The sequence below is a fragment of the Lissotriton helveticus genome, chromosome 8 (genome assembly GCF_964261635.1).
Source record: "Lissotriton helveticus chromosome 8, aLisHel1.1, whole genome shotgun sequence".
Classification (NCBI taxonomy): domain Eukaryota; kingdom Metazoa; phylum Chordata; class Amphibia; order Caudata; family Salamandridae; genus Lissotriton; species Lissotriton helveticus.
The window spans coordinates 1,191,511,529-1,191,534,921 of NC_136069.1; the positions used below are offsets into that span (position 1 = coordinate 1,191,511,529).

Here is a 23,393-nt window from a genome sequence, read left to right on the forward strand (position 1 = left end):
CAAAACCATCAGAATCCTATCTGAATGTCCCTGAACCTCTGGGGAGGAGAGAAAGCCAGGAGGGATGGTGTGTCCAGTACTTCCTCTACGAACGGGAGGCACTGAGAGGCCTCTGTGTGCGTTTTGGGTAGGTGGTGGAAAAGCTCAACTCATACAGCAGAGATGCTGTAGCGGTCAAGTGGTGTGACATCAGCTGCAATGCGCCTGACTTGAGAAGCCAATCGTTTAGGTAGGGAACACCGAGATACCCCACCTTGACAGATGTGCAATAACCACTCCTATTCCTTTGCTGAAGATCATGGGTTCTAATGTCAGTTAAAATCGAAAGACTGCAAACTGGAAAACGCAGGTACCTCCAGTGGGAAGGTAGGATCGATATGGGGACATAAACGTCCTGAAGTTTCGGATAGACATCTGTTTGCAACATAAAGGATCCTAAGCCAGGGACAGCATTTTGAACATCTCCATGAGAAAATAAAGGTTCAAGGCACTGAAGTCCAGGATGTGATGCAGGCTGCCATTCTTCATGGGAACCAGGAAGTACCATGAGTCGTACAACTGCCTAATTTTCAGCTCTATTGCCAACTCCACAGAAGCTTTGTACAGATTAACCACCACCTTACATTGTAGAACTGGAGTAAGGTACTCTAAATTGAGGGACGTGGGCAGTGGATGGAGGGGAATAAGGGGATCTCTGTTGGGAAGGGCATACCCCTTTAGTACAATTTGCAGGACCCACAAGACAGTAATCATAACCTTCCAGGCCTGCAGAAAGGGGGCAGCATTCCCACAATAGGCTGCATGATAGCTTAAGGAGAAACTAAAGCGATTTCCCTGGTGGAGCAGGGGAGGACAAAGAGGAGGTCTACAGGACCGGTCTCCATTTGGGTTTGCCTCACTCTGTTCTGCTTACGGAATAGGTTAGGCCATTGGACAGGCTGAAAGGGCTGGTGGGGATGAAAGGGAAGCCAGTTGAATAGACCCAAATCTTCCAGTAAGTCTCAGGCTGGAGGCACTAGGCCCGGAATTGGGCCTTTCTTAAACAACTCCAGGGCACAGTTTGCCTGTTTTGCCATATAGTCAAGAGCCATTATATGGTATGTCCATCACTCTGGCTCATGCGTCATCAGGATCCACTAGACCACAGCCAGGCATGTCTACTAAGGGCAACCAAAGAGCTCATGACCCTGGCACAGAGTCTAAAATGTCGAGGCCTGCCCCTGAGGATTTGCCTGGTGGCATCCTGACAATCTCAGCAAAATTCTCCTTTGGGTGGTCAGACAGTCCACTTCACTATATTTGCTATCTCCCACAGATGATGATTTCAGAGCACGCCAGGAATGATTGATGAGGTAAAGGGGTCCACCTCATCTGTGCGCAGTTATCGCGCGAGATACTATTATACCAGAATAAGCATTCCCATGGGGCCTGGCAGCCTAGCGCAGGCTTGAGAGGGTCATGCTTCAGACAAGAAGAGCGCCAAAGTGGAAAGCACGGATTAGCCCAGAAGGCCACGACTACCAAAGAGATAACAAAGAGAAAGGATTGGTCCAGAGGGCACCACTGTAGAATGTGATCTCCTTTCTGCAACTGATCAGGTGTGCCTCCACTGCTACAAGTCTGCCTCACTGATCTAGCCTGCGCGAACGTTGTCCAGAGAGAGGATGTGAGCATGGTCCCTGCAGAAGAGCCAACAACGTGAGGGAAGGAGCACAAGCCACATCTGCCACACAGCCTGCAATGCAAAAACTAAGGAGTAGGTGAACCACCGGGCCTGGGCCTGCACCAGCGAACAATCGACTAATAAACACAGATGCATCTGCTGACCCTTCAGGACTTTTTAAAGAAGGGGTGAAAAAGAAATTGAAGTAATTGCTCATTTAACGATTAAGACTATTTGAATCATCTGCACCTCTGCATAATCTTTGCATAAATCCATTGCGTGTTGAAAATGGTAAACCCATAACTTCAACCACTGCGGGAAAGAGAGAGGGTACCGGGTTGTAGCGTCTAATTCTTAGACACAACTTATATTGCAACCCTATACTAACTCACGGATTGTATAGTATTTGGATATGCTGTGAAATTAAAACACTCTTTCTATAAAAGAAAAGCTCTGGGCTGAATATTACATTATGGGGTCTGTTTATTGGCTGCTGAGCTCAGAGCGTTTGCCTCCAAATTACCCCTTTGAAAAGTTTGTGCCTGCTTGTCCTTGTTACCGAGAGCCAAATGTGGAAACGGACTGTACTTGTACCAAATTATGACATTATGTATGGCTGACGTCTTTCTGAGTGATTCTAAAGCTTCCCATAAACATTCACTAGGAATGTTTTGAAATGCGGACTTTAGGACCATGAAGAGCATGTCAAAGTTATTCATTTTTGAATTCCACAAATGTTTCCACAAGTAGATTTAACCTAAAAACTTGGTCAACGATGCTTAAATCAATGATCTGACTAGATCTGAAATTACTAGGGACCAGAGTTTGATGGATAGAAGACTGGGCCCCTGAAGGGAAGTATTCCAGCTGAATTCCAGAAGGTCTGGGGACATGTGCCTGCAATCAATGCTGTTCAAGCAATCTGAAAGTTCCTTATTAATCATTTGTAGTGACAGCTCTGTACCTCTGGATTGTATCCATTAGTTCCCCTGATGTCACTATAGATTTCTGAGTACCATGCTTCACCATTCTTATATACAGTGTATGGCTTTGCTAATCAATTGTTCCTCTGTCTCAGCCCAAATGCCTATAACTAATTTACACTGAAATAAGATCATTGCACACAGACGTTCTATCTACCCTGAATACTGCGATGCACTTCCCGATGTCTGTGTTTGCTTTTCCACACTACTTGCCCTGACGTACTAAATGAAGGATCTCGTATCGGCCCAGGGAGAGTCGTGTTGTGACATTAGAGAACTACTACTATTACAAGGCTTATACGAGAGTTTAATGATTGTGTCTACATCTTAAGTTTGTTTTAAAGCAACACGCTTATGCTGGGGTCATCCAGTTGTATTTTAAACAAGTTACAGATTTTACACTGTAAATTATCCTATTATCTACTGCATCTAAGCTATCTAGGTAAATAATAAATTAATCACTACCAGCACAATTATCAAATATAATCAAGGGGATTAGGTGTTTTTTGGGGAGCGGGCAGTTGAGTGGCTGAAAAGATCAAGAGCATTTCATTTGAGGATACTTCAAGATGTTTTATAAGAGAAAGTTCAACCATCTTTGAATCATCTCCTTTTCCTTTACCCACTGACTACACTACACTTCACTGCCAGTTGCAACAGATGACAATTTCTACCTTTTAATGAAATACAATTTCAACTTTAATTAATTCTTATTAATATAAGAATTATTTTCATAAAAAAATCAATGTCCATTAGCAAAAAAACGATTGTAAAAATGTTCACAGTATTGGAAGAGGTACTTTTAATCATGTACTCTAGAACTTCGTAAGCAAACTTTCAAGCATGATGAGATAAAGTTTAAGAATCAAAAATGAAGCCAGCCAGGCTTTAACCCTGGGAGGAGAGTCAAAGGCGTAGGGCGCCTTATGGTAGGATAGCATGAAAGAGCACTAGTTTAGCACGTTGTGATACAATCACGGATAAATAAGATACACTGATGCATGAGAAAGCCGCGTGGTGGAGTATTTTCTTGAGCACGGCTCACCAACTTTAAGTTGGCGAGAAAGAATTTGCATCCCCATGCGTGATTTTTGGGTGCTAGAACACCATCCGGCAAGATATTTGAACGCGGGCAGTCGCGTCAGGTTGCGACCATTCACATTGAAAAAGCTGGCGCTCAATTAGAAAATCTAGTCAAGCAACAGAAAACAGCACCACTGGCGCGCCTTGTTGGGACATTTGCACTGATATTACAGTGCAGAACGAGCTCCTGGCACTAAAAATCAGCACAAGCAGTGCGACGTGCCAAATTCCACCTGCTCGCGGAACTGCGTGGAATCAAAGAAGACGCAATATGGGTAATACCTTAATTACTCTTTCCCCGAGTATTGTATCATTTTTAGTACAGCTAGACTGTCCAGCCAATTTTGACAGAGAGAGAATATATATATATATATATATATATATATATATATATATATATTTAATTCAAACAGAGTTGTCCCCTTGAAAAGAGCCTCACACAGGTAGGTATTTTTTCAGCGTTTTAATTGTTGAAAGCTATAACATCCTGCTCGGAACAAAACATCACAAATGGAAGTCCTTTTGCCGACGCGTTTCGTGCGCTGTGCGCACTTCTTCATGGGCAGACTGTGTATGAAAGCGTTCAGCAGGCAACAGCACCTCAAATACACGTGCTTCTTTTCCAAGTGGGTGGGGCCAGTCGCACTGCCCTCTGGAGCATGGAGTGCTGTTGCATCAAATACCTGTGTATTGCTAAATCGCTGACATTGATAACACAAATAATGAAGTTCCCCAGTGGGTTGGTGTGAGTTCCACTGCACGGAGATTACACCGTCTGACTCCCAACACGCACCTCCTGCACCTCTGTGCTGGCGTCGTTTGGCGCCAACAAGGACCGTGAAACGGCAGGGCTCCTTTCGCGGCCGGACCAGCCGCAAAAATCAATTCAAACAGAGTTGTCCCCTTGAAAAGAGCCTCACACAGGTAGGTATTTTTTCAGCGTTTTAATTGTTGAAAGCTATAACATCCTGCTCGGAACAAAACATCACAAATGGAAGTCCTTTTGCCGACGCGTTTCGTGCGCTGTGCGCACTTCTTCATGGGCAGACTGTGTATGAAAGCGTTCAGCAGGCAACAGCACCTCAAATACACGTGCTTCTTTTCCAAGTGGGTGGGGCCAGTCGCACTGCCCTCTGGAGCATGGAGTGCTGTTGCATCAAATACCTGTGTATTGCTAAATCGCTGACATTGATAACACAAATAATGAAGTTCCCCAGTGGGTTGGTGTGAGTTCCACTGCACGGAGATTACACCGTCTGACTCCCAACACGCACCTCCTGCACCTCTGTGCTGGCGTCGTTTGGCGCCAACAAGGACCGTGAAACGGCAGGGCTCCTTTCGCGGCCGGACCAGCCGCAAAAATCAATTCAAACAGAGTTGTCCCCTTGAAAAGAGCCTCACACAGGTAGGTATTTTTTCAGCGTTTTAATTGTTGAAAGCTATAACATCCTGCTCGGAACAAAACATCACAAATGGAAGTCCTTTTGCCGACGCGTTTCGTGCGCTGTGCGCACTTCTTCATGGGCAGACTGTGTATGAAAGCGTTCAGCAGGCAACAGCACCTCAAATACACGTGCTTCTTTTCCAAGTGGGTGGGGCCAGTCGCACTGCCCTCTGGAGCATGGAGTGCTGTTGCATCAAATACCTGTGTATTGCTAAATCGCTGACATTGATAACACAAATAATGAAGTTCCCCAGTGGGTTGGTGTGAGTTCCACTGCACGGAGATTACACCGTCTGACTCCCAACACGCACCTCCTGCACCTCTGTGCTGGCGTCGTTTGGCGCCAACAAGGACCGTGAAACGGCAGGGCTCCTTTCGCGGCCGGACCAGCCGCAAAAATCAATTCAAACAGAGTTGTCCCCTTGAAAAGAGCCTCACACAGGTAGGTATTTTTTCAGCGTTTTAATTGTTGAAAGCTATAACATCCTGCTCGGAACAAAACATCACAAATGGAAGTCCTTTTGCCGACGCGTTTCGTGCGCTGTGCGCACTTCTTCATGGGCAGACTGTGTATGAAAGCGTTCAGCAGGCAACAGCACCTCAAATACACGTGCTTCTTTTCCAAGTGGGTGGGGCCAGTCGCACTGCCCTCTGGAGCATGGAGTGCTGTTGCATCAAATACCTGTGTATTGCTAAATCGCTGACATTGATAACACAAATAATGAAGTTCCCCAGTGGGTTGGTGTGAGTTCCACTGCACGGAGATTACACCGTCTGACTCCCAACACGCACCTCCTGCACCTCTGTGCTGGCGTCGTTTGGCGCCAACAAGGACCGTGAAACGGCAGGGCTCCTTTCGCGGCCGGACCAGCCGCAAAAATCAATTCAAACAGAGTTGTCCCCTTGAAAAGAGCCTCACACAGGTAGGTATTTTTTCAGCGTTTTAATTGTTGAAAGCTATAACATCCTGCTCGGAACAAAACATCACAAATGGAAGTCCTTTTGCCGACGCGTTTCGTGCGCTGTGCGCACTTCTTCATGGGCAGACTGTGTATGAAAGCGTTCAGCAGGCAACAGCACCTCAAATACACGTGCTTCTTTTCCAAGTGGGTGGGGCCAGTCGCACTGCCCTCTGGAGCATGGAGTGCTGTTGCATCAAATACCTGTGTATTGCTAAATCGCTGACATTGATAACACAAATAATGAAGTTCCCCAGTGGGTTGGTGTGAGTTCCACTGCACGGAGATTACACCGTCTGACTCCCAACACGCACCTCCTGCACCTCTGTGCTGGCGTCGTTTGGCGCCAACAAGGACCGTGAAACGGCAGGGCTCCTTTCGCGGCCGGACCAGCCGCAAAAATCAATTCAAACAGAGTTGTCCCCTTGAAAAGAGCCTCACACAGGTAGGTATTTTTTCAGCGTTTTAATTGTTGAAAGCTATAACATCCTGCTCGGAACAAAACATCACAAATGGAAGTCCTTTTGCCGACGCGTTTCGTGCGCTGTGCGCACTTCTTCATGGGCAGACTGTGTATGAAAGCGTTCAGCAGGCAACAGCACCTCAAATACACGTGCTTCTTTTCCAAGTGGGTGGGGCCAGTCGCACTGCCCTCTGGAGCATGGAGTGCTGTTGCATCAAATACCTGTGTATTGCTAAATCGCTGACATTAATAACACAAATAATGAAGTTCCCCAGTGGGTTGGTGTGAGTTCCACTGCACGGAGATTACACCGTCTGACTCCCAACACGCACCTCCTGCACCTCTGTGCTGGCGTCGTTTGGCGCCAACAAGGACCGTGAAACGGCAGGGCTCCTTTCGCGGCCGGACCAGCCGCAAAAATCAATTCAAACAGAGTTGTCCCCTTGAAAAGAGCCTCACACAGGTAGGTATTTTTTCAGCGTTTTAATTGTTGAAAGCTATAACATCCTGCTCGGAACAAAACATCACAAATGGAAGTCCTTTTGCCGACGCGTTTCGTGCGCTGTGCGCACTTCTTCATGGGCAGACTGTGTATGAAAGCGTTCAGCAGGCAACAGCACCTCAAATACACGTGCTTCTTTTCCAAGTGGGTGGGGCCAGTCGCACTGCCCTCTGGAGCATGGAGTGCTGTTGCATCAAATACCTGTGTATTGCTAAATCGCTGACATAAGTGAATGCAATATACAATTTGATCTGTAATTATGTGTACAGTACTTAAACGTATGGAAGCCCATTCAGGGCGCAATGAGAAACGACAACCTTATATAAGGGTGAGAATGTCATTACGCGTTTATGTAGACATTTAAAGATGGCGCTCAATGCAGTCCTATTTCTACTACTCTAAATGTGTGTCACATGAGGTGTATAAAAAAGTTAAAAAAATGGCGCGTCAGTGTACCACTGACAAAGGCAGGAGCCGAAACGCGTCTGGTGCTCAAAAGGATCGAATAATAAAAGCTTAGATCCTACTCCCGCGAGTGCTGTTTTCTTTACGAAAAGAGAAGAAAAGTAGCGGTGATTATAGCGAGCAGCGTCGCTCGCGACACGCACCCGTGCAAGAGTGCGCGGCTTGACGCAACAAGGAGCGAGAATTTAAGACGCCGTGCACCGCGACTCTCAACGCGGAGGAAAGGGAATCAACGGACAGCAAACCGGAGCCCGGAATCTCTGAGAGTGGCGCACGAGGGAGAATGAGCTGGAGGAAATTAACTCCGTGCATACGCAAAGAATAAGACCCTGACGTGCCATGTACAGTGACACAGACCGCCAGGAGGCGGCAGAAAATGCTTTCAAAAAACGCACACAACCTAGTGCGATCAAAAAGAAACAGAAAGAAACACAGGAAACAACAGGAACGGCGACTTCTCTATACAGTAAGATGGAAAGACTATTTGAAAGGGAAATCAGAAAGTGGTGGGAGGCCACCTCATTACAAAATTATGTGGAAGTAAGACGGGTACCGAGAGGATTAAGGTTCTACACAGTCCCGGCGTACGAAAATCCAGACCCCCAGCTTCTAGAGGAATGGTCAGAGTATACAGGGGACTTCTGCCAAGGATTACTCAAACTTCTGATCAAATTCGCATGGAGCGATCATGCGAAAACTCGTGAAGAGATATCTAAGCTTGAAACAGAAATAGAGGCGTTGGGGGAAGATAAGAAAAAGCTGGATGAATTGAAGAGCGCGATGACAAAACGATTGAAGACATACGAAGATAAAATCAGAAAAAGAAAGCAAGAAAAATTCGAAAGAGACGAAGGTGACTACGAAATGGGCAGAGTACTCACTTTCGCCAGACGATACGATGCACAGGTGAAAGCATTAAGAGGAAGAGCCAGAAAGGGAGATGCAATACAAGTGGAAGAACCAGGAGATACAACCGAGTCAGAAGTGTCTGAAAATGAAGAAGCACGAGGGGGCAAAGAGGCAAGGGGAGAAGCTGGCATGACCAAGAAACTCCCTTTTCACGACGAGTTCCAAATCCTCCGACAATCACGACAAAGAGGGGGAAGGGGGAAACCCCCAGAACAGCAAAGAAGCGCCCCACAAGGAGGAGCGGCGAGTGGAGGAAAAGGCAATTACTCCCCGCCAACAACACGCAGTGCGAGATTCAACAGAAGGCGCATGTAGATAATGAACTAGAAGAATCTACTAATCTGACCATAGTTAATTTGAGTGATCGGAGTCTGACCAAAGAGGAAGAACAAGTGCTTAAATTGGGACTCTCCTTTTGCCCATCTAAACCGCTGGAATACACACAAACAAAAATAGACTTGTATAAATTCTCTAGAAAATTGAAATTACATAAATTCTATAAATTAAGACCTAAGAAAGTAATAACACAAAACACAATGACAGAGGTACAAGGAATTCGTGTGAAGGATATCCCGGCTCTTGAAGCCTTACACGAACTGAGAGCGGAAGGGGCGAGCCAACTTGAAGATATATCACAAGTGAACATACCTCAGAAAGGAGGGGAAACTAATTTTAAGCCAGCATCAACATTTGTACCACAGATGCCCGCGGACAATATAGACCTTTTCATAGACACAGTCTCTAAAGAACTAAGGAAAATCGAAAAGAAGGGACCAACGAATAAACAGTGGAACCTAACCCGGAAACATCAAGAGGCCATCAAGAACTTACAGAGTGATAGAAAATTGATTATAAAACCCTCCGACAAGGGAGGGAATGTTGTCCTACAAACATACAAGGCCTATAACGAGGAAGCGTTAAGGCAACTACAGGATACAACGTGTTATTGTAAAGTGGGGAAGAAAGATTATCAGGAAAGCATCAGTAAGTGCCATGAAATGCTGAAGGAATGGCATGGGAAAGGAATAATTGAGACCGAGGAGTTCCTGTACTTACGATGCCTCAATCCAACCACACCCTGTTTCTATCACCTCCCGAAGGTCCACAAGGACAAAAAGAAACCACCGGGACGTCCAATTGTAAGTGCCCAAGGCAGCCTCTTAGAACCTATTTCCATTTGTGTTGATTATTTTTTGATTAATCATGTAAAGACCTTGCGGAGTTATATAAGAGACACAAAGGACCTGTTGTGCAAATTGGAACAGCTCGAGTGTAGAGAAGGAGACCTATTGATAACAATGGACATTGCTAGCTTGTATACAAGCATAGGTCATGAACATGGTATGGAAGCAGTGGAGAAAATCCTACAAACACGAGCGGCCACCTATCGAGAGCACAACGCAATGCTTCTGGACTTTCTTAGATTTAGTTTAAAGAATAACATCTTTTTATATCAAGACCAGTATTACAGACAATTGGTGGGAGTGGCCATGGGCACGAGCTATTCTCCCAGTTTTGCAAATATTTTTGTAGGATGGTGGGAGGAAAATATAGCCTGGGATCCCGAATATCAGGAATGGACACAGCACATACTGGTCTGGTATAGATATATAGATGATCTGCTGATCATATGGAGGGGCCCAGAAAGCAAAGCGGAAGAATATATAGAGAGGCTAAATGTCAACTGTTATAACTTACGCTTTACACATGAGATAAGTGAAAATGAAGTGAGTTTCCTAGACCTAAAAATAAGACTTGAGCAGGGTAAAATAAGCACACAACTATATAGAAAACCCACAGCGGGCAATTCCACCCTTCATTCCATGAGCAGCCACCCTACGAGTTTGATCAGGAGTATACCGTACGGTGAACTCCTACGTATTAAACGTAACTGTACATCAGAAGAAGACTTCAGAGTCAATGCTAGGGCGAGTATAGAAAGATTCAAACTGCGAGGCTATGGGGAAGAATGCTTAGGAGAAGCCCTTAGAAAAGTGGAGAACATCCCACGCAAAGACACACTAAAGGCAAAAGAAAGGGATCTAGAACAAGATGGGAACCTTAGGTTAATCACGGTATTCTCGGAAGGGGCAGGGGTGTTACGAAAAGTGATGAAAAAGAACTGGAACCTGCTCACCACGGATCCCATCATAGGTACAGACATCCCCACACAACCAATGATAACCTATAGGAGAGCGAGGGCATTAAGAAACGCTCTAACAAGCAGTTACCTCCCCCGCCCAACTATAGAACCCTTTGGGAAATCCATGCCAGGCTTCTACCCATGTGGACGCTGCAAAGCGTGTAGAAACAGCAAGAAGATGCTTACATACCAAGTTCGAGGGAAACAACGGCAAATTAAGTCTTTTCTAACATGTACCACACCCTATACTGTCTATTGTTTAGTATGTCCTTGCGGACTAAGGTATATAGGGAGCACAGTAAATCCAACTAAAATGCGTATCCTAGAACACTCTAGAGCAATCACGAACTGTGATCCCACATACCCGGTGGCGAGGCATTACAAACAACACCACAATAGTAACAGTGACCAATTAGTATATTTTGCCTTGGACCAAGTAACGAATAATCCCCGGGGAGGGGATAGATTGAAGAAATTAAGAAGGCTAGAGTCCAGGCACATTATAGATATCGGGACTAAGACCCCAGGAGGTCTTAACAGTCACGAGGAAATGACAGTACACCTGGGTTGAATGCAATAATGTAAAATGAATCTTTAGTGTATAGAGAGAGAACTGTTTATAAACAAAGAAAATAATTATGTAAATTTGGAATTACGTAAATGGGAGATCCTGTAGGAAATCTTATGGTTTTAAAATGGTGATGGGGGAAGGTTGGATGGTGTGTAAATATTTGTGGTTGCGGGACGGACAAAAGGGCCAGAATGCCCATTTAGGGCGAAATAAGTGAATGCAATATACAATTTGATCTGTAATTATGTGTACAGTACTTAAACGTATGGAAGCCCATTCAGGGCGCAATGAGAAACGACAACCTTATATAAGGGTGAGAATGTCATTACGCGTTTATGTAGACATTTAAAGATGGCGCTCAATGCAGTCCTATTTCTACTACTCTAAATGTGTGTCACATGAGGTGTATAAAAAAGTTAAAAAAATGGCGCGTCAGTGTACCACTGACAAAGGCAGGAGCCGAAACGCGTCTGGTGCTCAAAAGGATCGAATAATAAAAGCTTAGATCCTACTCCCGCGAGTGCTGTTTTCTTTACGAAAAGAGAAGAAAAGTAGCGGTGATATATATATATATATATATATATATACACATTCAGTGTTCATTCCTCGCCTCAGCGGGCGTGGCTCGCACGGCATCTTGGAACTTGTGGTGCTTCACTCTTACCACAGTGGGTCCCGTGCCGTCTTCAGGTTATTCCAGCTCAGTTTTACCCCAGTGGGTTGTGATGCATATGGGGACTGTTTAGCCGCATCCGTTTATTCCTTCGTTAGCATCCATGTCAATAAACCACCTCGCCGGTTGACGCTGCGGCAGGGCTACACGTGAGTGCAGCGGGGCATCTCCTGCGGCTCAGGCGGGCCGCTTTACATCCAAAACGAGTTTGCCTGCTGAAGGAAAGCCCACACACGGAAGTAAGTATTTGCCTTTTATTTCACGAAGGATGCAGCGGAAAAACAGAGCACATTGCTGTGACTGTGGCCCATGAGGAAGTGCTCACCAAGTACGAAACGCGTTGGGCTGAACAAAGATTTTAGAATGAAGCAATGTGCTCTGGTTTTCCGCTGCATCCTTCGTGAAATAAAAGGCAAATACTTACCTCCGTGTGTGGGCTTTCCTTCAGCAGGCAAACTCGTTGTTCTGGATATATATCAAAACAAAACCCTTTCAGGCATAGAGGGACGCATACATTATGCAGAAAAGAAGGAGAACTCTGGGTAGTTCTCAAGTTTAGGTGGAAAGCAGCTCCTGTTAGAGCACTCTCAACACCAGCAACACTCTAGATCTGCTCACCTCAAATGTCTGTTTTTCTATCAAAGTCTTTGCTAATCCTATGCTTAAAGTGCCATTCACGCCGAGATAGATATATATATGTAAGATTCGCCACCAGCAGCTGCCTCTCATGATCAGGAATGACGATAAGCGGACCCAAAGTTCTTGGTGCCAATTAAAGTGATTTATTAGGGCCAGCAAGTCCGCCATTACGCGTTACGACCCCCACTCGGGTCTTGATCACATGACGCGTTGTAGAAAGAAACGACGGCATTTAAAGTGCAATAGCAGGAAATGACGACATAAAGTGCAAATGCATGAAAACTGAAGATTTACTACTAGCAGCATAGAGATTTCAATTCAATGTGCAAAGCTCCATGCATAATTTAAACAAACACAAGCAATAAATATATAAATAAATATGCTCATAAAATTTAAAAACAAAATGTTCTTCTTTTAAAACACAATGTGTAAAAGGGCAAAGTGAAGCGCTAAACATAATTCATAGATAATCCATTATTGACTTGATTTAAAAAAAAAAAAAAAAAAAAAAAAAAATCAATAAAAGGAAGTAACCCAGCTATACAAATACTTTTGTCATAGAGCTGTTATCTATTTCATCGCCTCTCTATAGTAACTTGCACATTTGTAAAAAAAACAAAGAAAGTGTTATTGAAAACGATCTTTTGACCTAGCTTATAATGCTGCTAGAGTGCATGCATATATATATATATATATATATATATGTATGTGTGTGTGTGTGTGTGTGTGTGTGTCCTGACGATCACCTTTTAAGTCCCTGTATCCGTTACATGAACCACCAGCAGATGTACTTGAAAGAAAGGGGTGTGCAGCAGTACATCTCTTGCAATTAATCTTCATTATGCAGTGATAACACAAAAATGAAATATGCCACAATTCTAGTCTTTTCCGGTCGACATGGTAAACGGACCTCATGAGTGAGGGCCACACAGTACTTGAAGCAGTAGGTCCCAGTATCCTCAGCTAAACTATATACACCATATTTGTTTTGTTTGCACAATAAAAAAAATGTCATCATATATGTATATTTTTTTCATGTATACTCATTTCTTTATTTTTGTGTATTGTTTTGAAGGTCGAATCATATTGCTTGGTTAGTGATTCCCAGTATCCAATGATGATTCTATGTCAGGACAACAGGTGAGGATTATACATACTCTCTTCGCATTAAGATTAACAACAGTCATTTTCACAAAACACACCAAACTACTATTCCCATGAACCCTTGGGAATAGGAAAAATAGATCACAACAGTTTAAACCAATAGACAAACAGTTCAAATCAACAGCCAATCAGGACTCCACATTTTGCCATAGAGTCCTACAGTCCTCTTTCTTTGCTGCTCGAAGCCAAGTTAAGTGCCTTTTCCTTACCTCCGAGCTTGCTTTGCTCTTGCCGTTGCATGATTGTTATTGTGACATAATCCTTGCCAGTTTTGATTTTTGCCACACAGTTTTATTTTTCCTACTAGGACAACATGCTGCAGAACCGCAGTGCGCTCCCTTCGCAGCAGAGTTTTGGTGTGGCTTTGCAATGCGCTCTTCCGCCTGCTAGGTGGTGCATCACTGTCTGCGCCACGCAGTCTCTTTCCCTCAGTTTTGGGTTGAGATCGCAAGCAGAGTTTGGAGCCTGGAGAGAAATTACCCATCAAAAGCAAATTGACCGCCTGTGTCTTGTATAATTAGTGTGAGAGATGCCTCAGCGGTGGGTGTCAGTATTCCCCTCTGATAACCTGGCTGTCCTGGCCTCCTGCCACAGTGCTGATGGCTTAAGTGGTTTTTGAAGCAGCACGCTAAACATGCAGGGACACACCTCATAGGCTTGGTCACCATTATATTTTAAAGCAGCAGGGGAGAGTATCCCAGGGCTTAGACCCACAGCAGTGAGGCATTGCCCACCTAAAATTTGTTTGGTTGTCTCCCAACCCCTTTTCATAGCTGTATTGTGCCTGCCAAGTCCTATTGGGGTAGTGTCTTCCCTACTTTTACCACTTCCCCTACTGCAAGCGATTTGGAGTCTTTTGATGACGCACTGTCATATGACTGATGGGGACATAATCGAAACCGCTAAGTTAGCATGAGTTCTGCGGCCATGATGCTGCTTTAGCGCATGTTACTACATTACTTTATTTTGCAGCACTCTGTTTATGCCTTTCACATGAGAATCGCCTGCTTTGGGTGTTCTCCGTCTGTTTCTGGAGTTTAGTATGAACACTGTGAGCAAGGTCAATAAACACTGCCCTTTGTTATTCTATTCTGGTCAGTCCCTAGCACCTAGACAAAACATGCTAAAACAGCTGCTGCTGCTGGAAACTCGTGCTCTGATATTATGGGGATGCATGTTTGGTTAAAAGACACTTGGAGAGGGACCTTTCCAGGGAAATGAGCCATGCATCTCCTATGATGTAGATATACCATCTAGGCACTAAGGTATGGGGTCAGCTGACAAAACCCAGGGATCTACTATTATATAATAATACTGCTTCTTACCAAGGGGAGGGTGGTTAAGCCTTATAGTCCTTTATCCACGGCCGATACAAGATGACATCTCCCTTTATAATATATGGACTTGCGATAATGCTAACTGTTTAGGTTCATGCGTTTTGCTGCTGATAGTGGCTCGTATACTGCGTTATAGAGCATGATAGTTAAAATAAACATTTTAAACTATCAGTGTTTCTGTCAATTCTCACTGTGGACAAGTATGAGTGAGTGAGCGAAAGGGTACGTCTTGTCATTGCGGTTTCTGAGAGTCGCGAGTGTTGTGTTCTGGGGTGTCTAATCATTTGCATCTTCGGGACTGTGTAGGAGAGTGAGTGAGACACTATTGCTAGTCGGTTCTGGGATCGTGGGTACTGAGGCGGTAGGAAGGCTTAGCCCCTATACACAAAGTCCTGTATTCCTGCGCTAAGTTCTGTGTATGTGCAGAATCCCTGCAACAGCACAGGGAGATACCCTTGAATACCTGCTTTTTGATGATGACTTTTATTAGGCAGTGGATACCTCAATATGTAAGGCAGTAGCGGAGGCCATGGGGCCTATGCAACAGATGATCTCCCAGCAGCTAGCGTGTGAATGCGCCAGGTTAGCTAGTCTGGCCAATCCACCCACTTGCACCAAGGCCCATGTCCAAGTTTCTGAGAAGAGTGAGGCACCAACCAAAGGCCGCAAACAAGAGGGGGTAAATCATGACGCCTTCGAGTGTCTTAAGCATGAATCAGGACCACCCCCCCATCCATCTCCTGAGAATCCGCTGAACCCATTCCCCCATCCCCAATTACCCAGAACCATGTGACCCTCATGGAGATACCGATAAGGAAATGGGCCCATAGAGACAATGGCTCCCTTCCTCCCTCACACCCTCCGCTGAACCCTCTACCGCCACCCCTCGGTGAGACCTATTGGATCAGTATGACATCATCCATCCCAGGTCAGCAGAGTAGGTCCCTTCTGAGAAGGTCACTTCTTGTGTGGCAGCGCGCATCCGGAAACCTCTGGAGAAGGATGGCTTGTAACCACCTGGGTGCAGAGAACCCCCGTACCTCTCTCGACGGTAAGGTGTCTTTGACCCCGGAGCTTGATCCTACCATGGCCACTTTCCTGGCCAAATTTATCAAGGTCTCCAAGAAGGGGATTGAGAGGTCCTGGCGCTTGTGCCAGGATAAACTCCTGGATGCTCTTGGCCACTTGAAGAAAATTTGGAGGGGAACAGCCTAAACCACGCAGTCAAACCAATGCGTGGCTTGAAAACACAGGTGGAACCACATGCCTCTAAAGCTTGCGTATGACTTTACCACGCATATTTGTGGTTTAGAAGTACACGGTAGTTGGCACTCTAGACACAGGCGGATGGTCGGACTGGGTGGAGGGTCGGAGGTGACTTCCTGCCCGGACGAGGAATGGATGGACGGAGTGGTATGGTGAGTGAGATTATTTTACAACAAAATTTAAATTGTAGGAGGCTGGTTTGGAGGGTTTGTGGATGGGTCGAATTCTGAGGTGAAGGATGTAGGACTTAGGTTGAGGTTGAGGTGGTTTTAGGGCTCAGGGTGGGGGGTGGAGTCGGGGTTGAGTTCTGGGGTGAAGGTTTTAGGGCTCAGGGCGGGAGGGTTGCGGTTGAATTTTAGAGTCAAGGAGTTGGGACTTACGGCAGGAAGGGGTTGGGTTGAGTTCTGGGGTGAAATTTTAGGGCTCAGGACGAGGAGGGACGGGGTCGAGTTTTGGGGTGAAGAATTTAAGGTTCAGGACAGGGGGGTCAGGGTCAATTTCAAGTCTGAGGAACGGATTTTAGAGCCTGGGGTGTTTTAAAGGCTGGGGTGGGCTTAGTATTTAGAGCTGGGGTCAGCTTTTAGGATTCAAGGTGCATGGCAGGGGGCTAGGGCAGAACCTTAACCATGCATGGTTGGGGGATTGCGTGGCTGCAACATACAACCACCTTTTTGACATGGCCATGGATGCCAGATCCTCAGGTGCTTTCATCTCCATCGAGGTACTTTCTGGCTGAACACAGAGTGTCATTATTTTTCTTGGTAATGCCAACTGTGCCTTGTCGGTAGAGCGCCAATTTTCTTTTCTTATCAAAGTCGACCCCAGGCTGGGGGATTTGGTGGTTTCTGAGGCTGGTGAATTTGCTCAAGGGGACCTCTTGGGAAAGCCTTTCATAAAATAATCGGGGAAATTTGTAAACACTTTTACGTTGCTAGATAAGGCCCAGTCTTCGATCAAATGGGTCTTTCACCCCCGGATTTTCCAGGGGCCGGGCGAGGTTGTGGCCATTCATCTGCCTGTGAGGCTTCTTGTTCGATGGCAAGGCTCCAAGTGCAGCATCTACCAGGACAACAACCATTAAGCCACCTGTTACCATACCGAGGTCAGTGCTTCAAAGTCAGAGGCAGAGGATCCAATTCTACACCAATTCCGGTAAGTTCCATTCCTTCATCACCATCGAAAGTCGAAAGGGGGGGTAGTTTAGTTCATGTTTGGCGCTCTATTACCTTTGATGCTTCGATCCTGCAAACACCATTCAGGGGTTTCGGGTAGAGTTCAATGGTTCCCCCACACAGAAAGTACTTCCCAGACCCATTCAGTTTTCCGTGCAAAAGGGGGGGGGGGGGGGGAGTTCATAGTTACGGAGAATTCTTCCCTTCTCGCGGAAGGGGCAATTTGTTTCGCGGTCCCCCATCCGTGGGGGTTAATCGGCAATATCTTTTTGGTAGGCAAGGATGGCGGTCAGTGTTTTGTGATAAGTTTTCGCGAGTTCAACGAGTGACTCATAGATCATCAATTTTCATTACAGAGGATAGCCATCTTCTATGTGACCTCCTGTGGCCGTCCAATTAGATGGTTCGGTTGGACCAAAGGACGCCTTCCTATCTATTCCAATTCCCCCCCCCCCCCTCCTACACCCCCACAGGAAGTTTCTTCAGTTTGCCTGGCACAGCCAAACGTAATAGTTTTCTTCTCTGCCCTTCAGACTTTCCAATGCCCCCTGGAGCGTCACAAAGGTCCTCAAGCGTCCCATGGAATACCTTCAGGGTCAAGGGGTTCGTCTCATCGTCTACCTAGAGGACATGCTCCTTCTAGCCCATTGCCAGCTACAATTTACGGTCAACTTGTTGCAGGATCTTGGATTTGTCATCAGCTACCAGAATTGAAATTTCTGATACAAAAGCTAGGACATTTTTTGTTTAGTTGGAGTTCACAGAAATGTTGTGGCTTAATGTGTAGCCTGGTTTAAAATTGAATCAACTGTTATGAGTCTGAACGAGGGATCACAAATGAAAAATGGCGACATATATAGGATACACATTACCAGTTGCATTTTTAATTTCGTACACAGAAGTAAAGCCACACATCCACATACATACTTGGAATAAGAAAAATCATGTTGTTACTTGGAACTTTACTGAACATATAAACCAAGCCTAAGTGGCTTGCAGGCAATATGCTGTTTCTGTACAAATCCTTACTAATAGATAAACAAATGTCTTCTCACCTGAATAACATCGTCGGTTCCGTCCTTGGGTGTTTTTGACTTCAGTTCTTCAACTTCTTTTTCTAACTCTAGAAGACAAAATCGCAGAGATCAGACTAGACTAATCGGTCATTATGTGAGACAAAGTAAAATGACTAGATTTTAATAAGACCTTAATAATAACTGTTTTTTGACGCAGTGTTTAAAACTTAACTTCTGCTTAAATTTAAACCTGCCAAGATAAGGAAGTTGGGCTCAAATGTTTCAGGAATGTGGACATGCAGAAATAGCAGGTTTACACTTCAGTGAACGGTTTCAGCTGTACATGCAACTCAGTGTGTTGATCTTATGGATTTAAAAATAAATTGCACTGTCTTTAAGTGATTCTACTTGTTACCATCACTTCGGAATCCAATGTACACAGGATGGTAAACGTAAAACGAAAAGTTACACATTTTAGAGAGTGATATTTCTGATGGACTCTTTATTTTCCATCAAAATCCTGCTCTTAGAAACATCCACATTCATCAGAATCAAACATAAATGGCTTTATCAGCAGATACATCATCACTGGAAGATAGAATTCAGGCTACCTTAATGAGGCTGCAACCTGTCACCTGCTTCCAATTTAAAAATGCTCTGTACCCTTTCTAGATGTGGACAGGATGACATTTCCTTCCAATGTATCCAGAATCAGTTAGATAAATGATACCCACTGCTGCAAAACTAGGGACCGCATTTATCTGTAAGCACTGAGTGTGCAAATGAATGTTGGGTTCCTGAGCGGATAGAAAATTGCTTCTGGCGAAATGGCCTTGATAAGCCAGTCATCTCGGTAGGAAAAGAGTCAAGCTCCCTGCCTAGAGAGATGCTTAGCAACCGCTGCCATGACTATTACCTACTGCAGATTATTTTTGTGTTAGCTTCACACAGTTATGTGAAAGTATGCATCTGGGAGGTCTGGTGAGAACAACCAGGCTTGTGGTCCCAGCACCTGCAGAATAAGGGCCAGGGTCACAAACTTCTTCCAGAGAAAAAAGAAATATAAAAATCATAGTTTAATATCAAACAGAAACATCAACCTTCTTTGACATCAGGAAATACTTTAAATAAACCTCTATGTCCTTTTAGGTGGAAATAACTCTTTTAAAGTCCCCTTTTTGAATCAATTCAGGCACTTGCCCAACAATAGTCCGGCCAAGCTGAATCTGCAGTTTCGCTAATTGTTTATGCATACAATGTGTATAAAATCCCTGGTATTGAGGAATCTGAGGTGCCCTCGTTTTCCTCCCAAGACTCGCTCTAATTTACTTGAGACTTTTTCTGCTCCTTAGGATGCTGTCAGATCTCTTCATCAGTCTGACACTTCAATTTTTGAGGGTGTCTTTTCTGTTTAAGTGGGATTTAAAAGATTTCTGATTTTGTACTTTGTATCTGAGATTTCATGGCATTTAAAGCATTTCTCTGTATCACTAATTTTAAAATGTTTGTATTAAAACTAACATTTTTATTTGATCTAGAACTAAATTACTGAGTGCTTTCAGTTGACTTTACTCTGCTAAATTATTAGGTTTAATGTTGTGAAGGGTGGTAATTCAACGCAAAAAAATGGTGTTCAGTGAATTATTGGGGTTTGGGCTCCCACAGGGGATATCCTCATATTTCCACATATTTTTCGATTTGGTGATGACACCAGATCCTTCATGTGTGGGAACCTCTAATCTGCGTCAATGACATTAGCAGCGTACAAAAAGAGTTTGCAATCGTTTCCACAAGTCAATGGGTTCAGTTGACTTGATGGCAGTGGGGGCCTTTAAATATAGAGGTCCAATTCTAAACCAACCGATTCAGGCTGATGACTTGCATGGCTTAATGTTGGCAGGTGAGGAAATGGGCAATGAAGCCTAGCCCATCTAGGGCAGCCAGAAAATCACCATACTACACAGTGATCATCTATTTGAAGGACATTTACTGAGTCAGAGCGAAAAGCTGAATCATGTGGTAGGCTTTGCCGTGATTCCCCGCCCATGTAACTAAAAATACTGCGATCTGCCATCTTAAAAGACCCTCTTCCTGTACAACTCTGCTTCAAGCTTTCAGTCTTATTTAATTGTCCCTGCAGTTTAAGACTTCGGTGTGAGGATCCTCTTGGTGCAAAAAGCCACCTCTGTGGGTTGCTAGTGCCAATACCGGATTAGAAAACGGTCTTCTGATCAGCTTGGAAGGAACTAGTATTGACCCTCATTGATAAAAGGCCACTACCTGTCACAGACATTGTCTCTTCACTCTCAAATGTCACACATATATTTTATTATTGCTGCTACTTGGAATATGCCCAGACACATCCTCTGTAAAGTACACTGCGCTATGCTTTGAAGGAGTACTGGGATCGGCAGTGTATTTAAAATATGTTATGTTAATTTATATTTGTAAAGCGCCAAATCATCAACGGTCTCTAAGTGCTACAACAAAGACCATGAACCCAGAAATACCCTACTACCTGCTGATCGAGCAGAATTGGGGTAAGCTTATCCAAACGCCTCAGTGAATAGGATGGTCTTAAGTTTCCTCCTAAATGGGAGTTACGTAGCTTCCCCACGTAAGCTTGTCTCCCCGAACGTAGCTCTGTTAAAGTGTGGACAGGCCAACAGGTTTTTCCCAGATGAACGGAGACATCGACTGGGCGCATAAAGCTTAAAAAGGTCTTTATATAGCTAGGTGCTGCTTCATACTAAGATTTGTGTGCAATACACAAGCCCTTAAACCTGACCCTCTGCTTAATAGGGAGCCAGTGTAGTTGTTGTAGCAGGGGTGTAGCACAAGTTCTTCGCCGTAACTAAACAAGCATTTGCAATGCAATCGATCTCGCCTTTGGGGCCTTGTATGTATTTAATTATGCAGCACATTAACCTGGGTCCTGAAACATCTACTGTTCTTCAACATGGAGGGAAAGTAAGCACTAAACTGTGTGACACGCCAGGTATGGGAACACATGGAGAGAAATATTGCCTTTCAGGGGGAAATGGTATAGTCCAAAGCTCTGTATATACATTTGTAATTGTATGACTGTATGCTTTACTTGTGGAAAAGCTTACGCTCTCTAGAGTAGGCGTGAGTTGGTTATGGTGACAAGCCAATAATATCATCTATAGTCCTGATTGGTGCGCACAGTAAATTTATGCCAAATGCCGTAAGTCTTGGCTGTTTATGATGAACGTAATGACAAAAGGCAGTAGACATGGGTTATTTACTGTGAAAAGGATTTGTTAAACCAAATAGGCCTCTAACAGTGGATTATCATTACACCAGCTTACAGGCTGTAGGCAGGTATTAGGTTACATGTAATCTCATAGATTACCATAGTAGCCAAGTATCAAGTATTTTGGTGTTGAACACACACTGACAAACCCTAGGCATAGAAGCTTTTCAATGCGATGATTCTTGTTAGACCCTATAAAGGGGGGGGGGAGGTTGTACATTATTTTGCCAACTGTAATATGTATTAATTGTATGCATGATGGTTGCTATTCTTAAACCCCAGCAATTACCAATGCTTGTTTGTAAAGTACACTCCCAAGACTCTGCCTTGGGACCTTCGTGTTTATGGGCAATTTAGTTATATAACAAATCAGTAAATCTTCAGAAGGAAATGTCATTACTTAAGGGTCTCAAAATTGGATACTGTACTTTTTTTTATTATGGCAGATGTAAATATTTCCATAATAAATGCCACGCAATGGTCAAAAAGCATAGGGCATCTTACATATCGTAAAGTCGGAGGTTCCATTTCGCACTTGATTGCCAACATATATGATGATAAACCGTTGAAATTAAAAGGAATACTCACAGTGAATACAGGCCAGAGCCAAGCAGTCTTGAGACAATGAACCTATCCAATGAAAAGCTCCTGTTCCTCATAGAAAAGGCACCTTTTTAAAACCATGTTAGTCGTTTCCTAACTAAACAATACGTGCAGATAGGTTATTCATGTCTAGTCGTAATCAAAACTCATTTGAACAAGGAGTAATACCGCAACATAGAGTGAGTCTGAGAGGAGCGTGCTTCCCTGGGGAGGATTTACTAAAACGCAACACCGTCCCTAACAGAATATTTACATTAATTGCCGACTCTAACACAACCTAATCTATTACATTTGCTCGAAAAACAGTTTCGAAGTGCAACTGATGTTTTATAAAGTGGGCTGTGTAAACCTGCAGGCCGGAAGTCTTGACTAAGTTCCAGGGTCTGCTGGCGGCGCAAAGTATGCAAGCTGTGAGGGAGCACAGAGCCCATCCCTGCACTCGTGAGGGGGACACCTGTCACGAGCCACAGCGCCCAACGCTCCGCCACAGAAGGGTGACACTGGAATGGTGAGGGGACAAGACAAGCAAGTGCGTGGGGGATGCGGACAGAGCCCACAATCCACGCATACACCTCTGCTAGAGCAGTGGCGTGCGGTATGAAGAGCCAGTCATCTCACTTTGTAGCAGCCTTCAGATGTCAGGGGACGGGGCTCTGCTCTGGTCTGCCACTGGAACCGCTCTAACAAGTCGGCCTGGAGCGCGCCTTGGAAGAGACGCGGGAGGGCAGGAGCGTAACGCCATGAGCGTGCAATTACTGCCACTGGACCCGCTCTAACAAGTCGGCCTGGAGCGTGCCTTGGAAGAAACGCGGGAGGGCAGGAGCGTGACGCCGTGAGCGTGCACGTTAGCGTGCACGTTGGCGTGCACGTTGGCGTGCACGTTGGCGTGCACGTTGGCGTTCCCTGCGGCTCGCGCGTTCACAGACCGGTGTCTGCTCGTGCACCGGTCTGTACCACTTGGGGAGGCAACACAGAGACAATAAGGCTTGCTAGCGGCAGCGCTTTGCGCTGCAATGCCAGGCGAGACCTAAAAATCAGTCTTGCCGCATCGTTTAGAGTCA

The 23,393-nt window shown here is 44.8% G+C and overlaps 1 protein-coding gene across 1 annotated transcript in view; it reads right to left on the reverse strand.

The window, feature by feature from the left end:
• GCC2 (GRIP and coiled-coil domain containing 2) overlaps nt 1-23,393 on the reverse strand; it is a 413,631-nt gene that overhangs the window by 337,151 nt on the left and 53,087 nt on the right. The window contains exon 4 of the mRNA XM_078658140.1: nt 18,492-18,559. Within this exon, the coding sequence (XP_078514266.1) occupies nt 18,492-18,559 (68 nt within the window). The remainder of the gene's footprint in view (nt 1-18,491; nt 18,560-23,393) is intronic.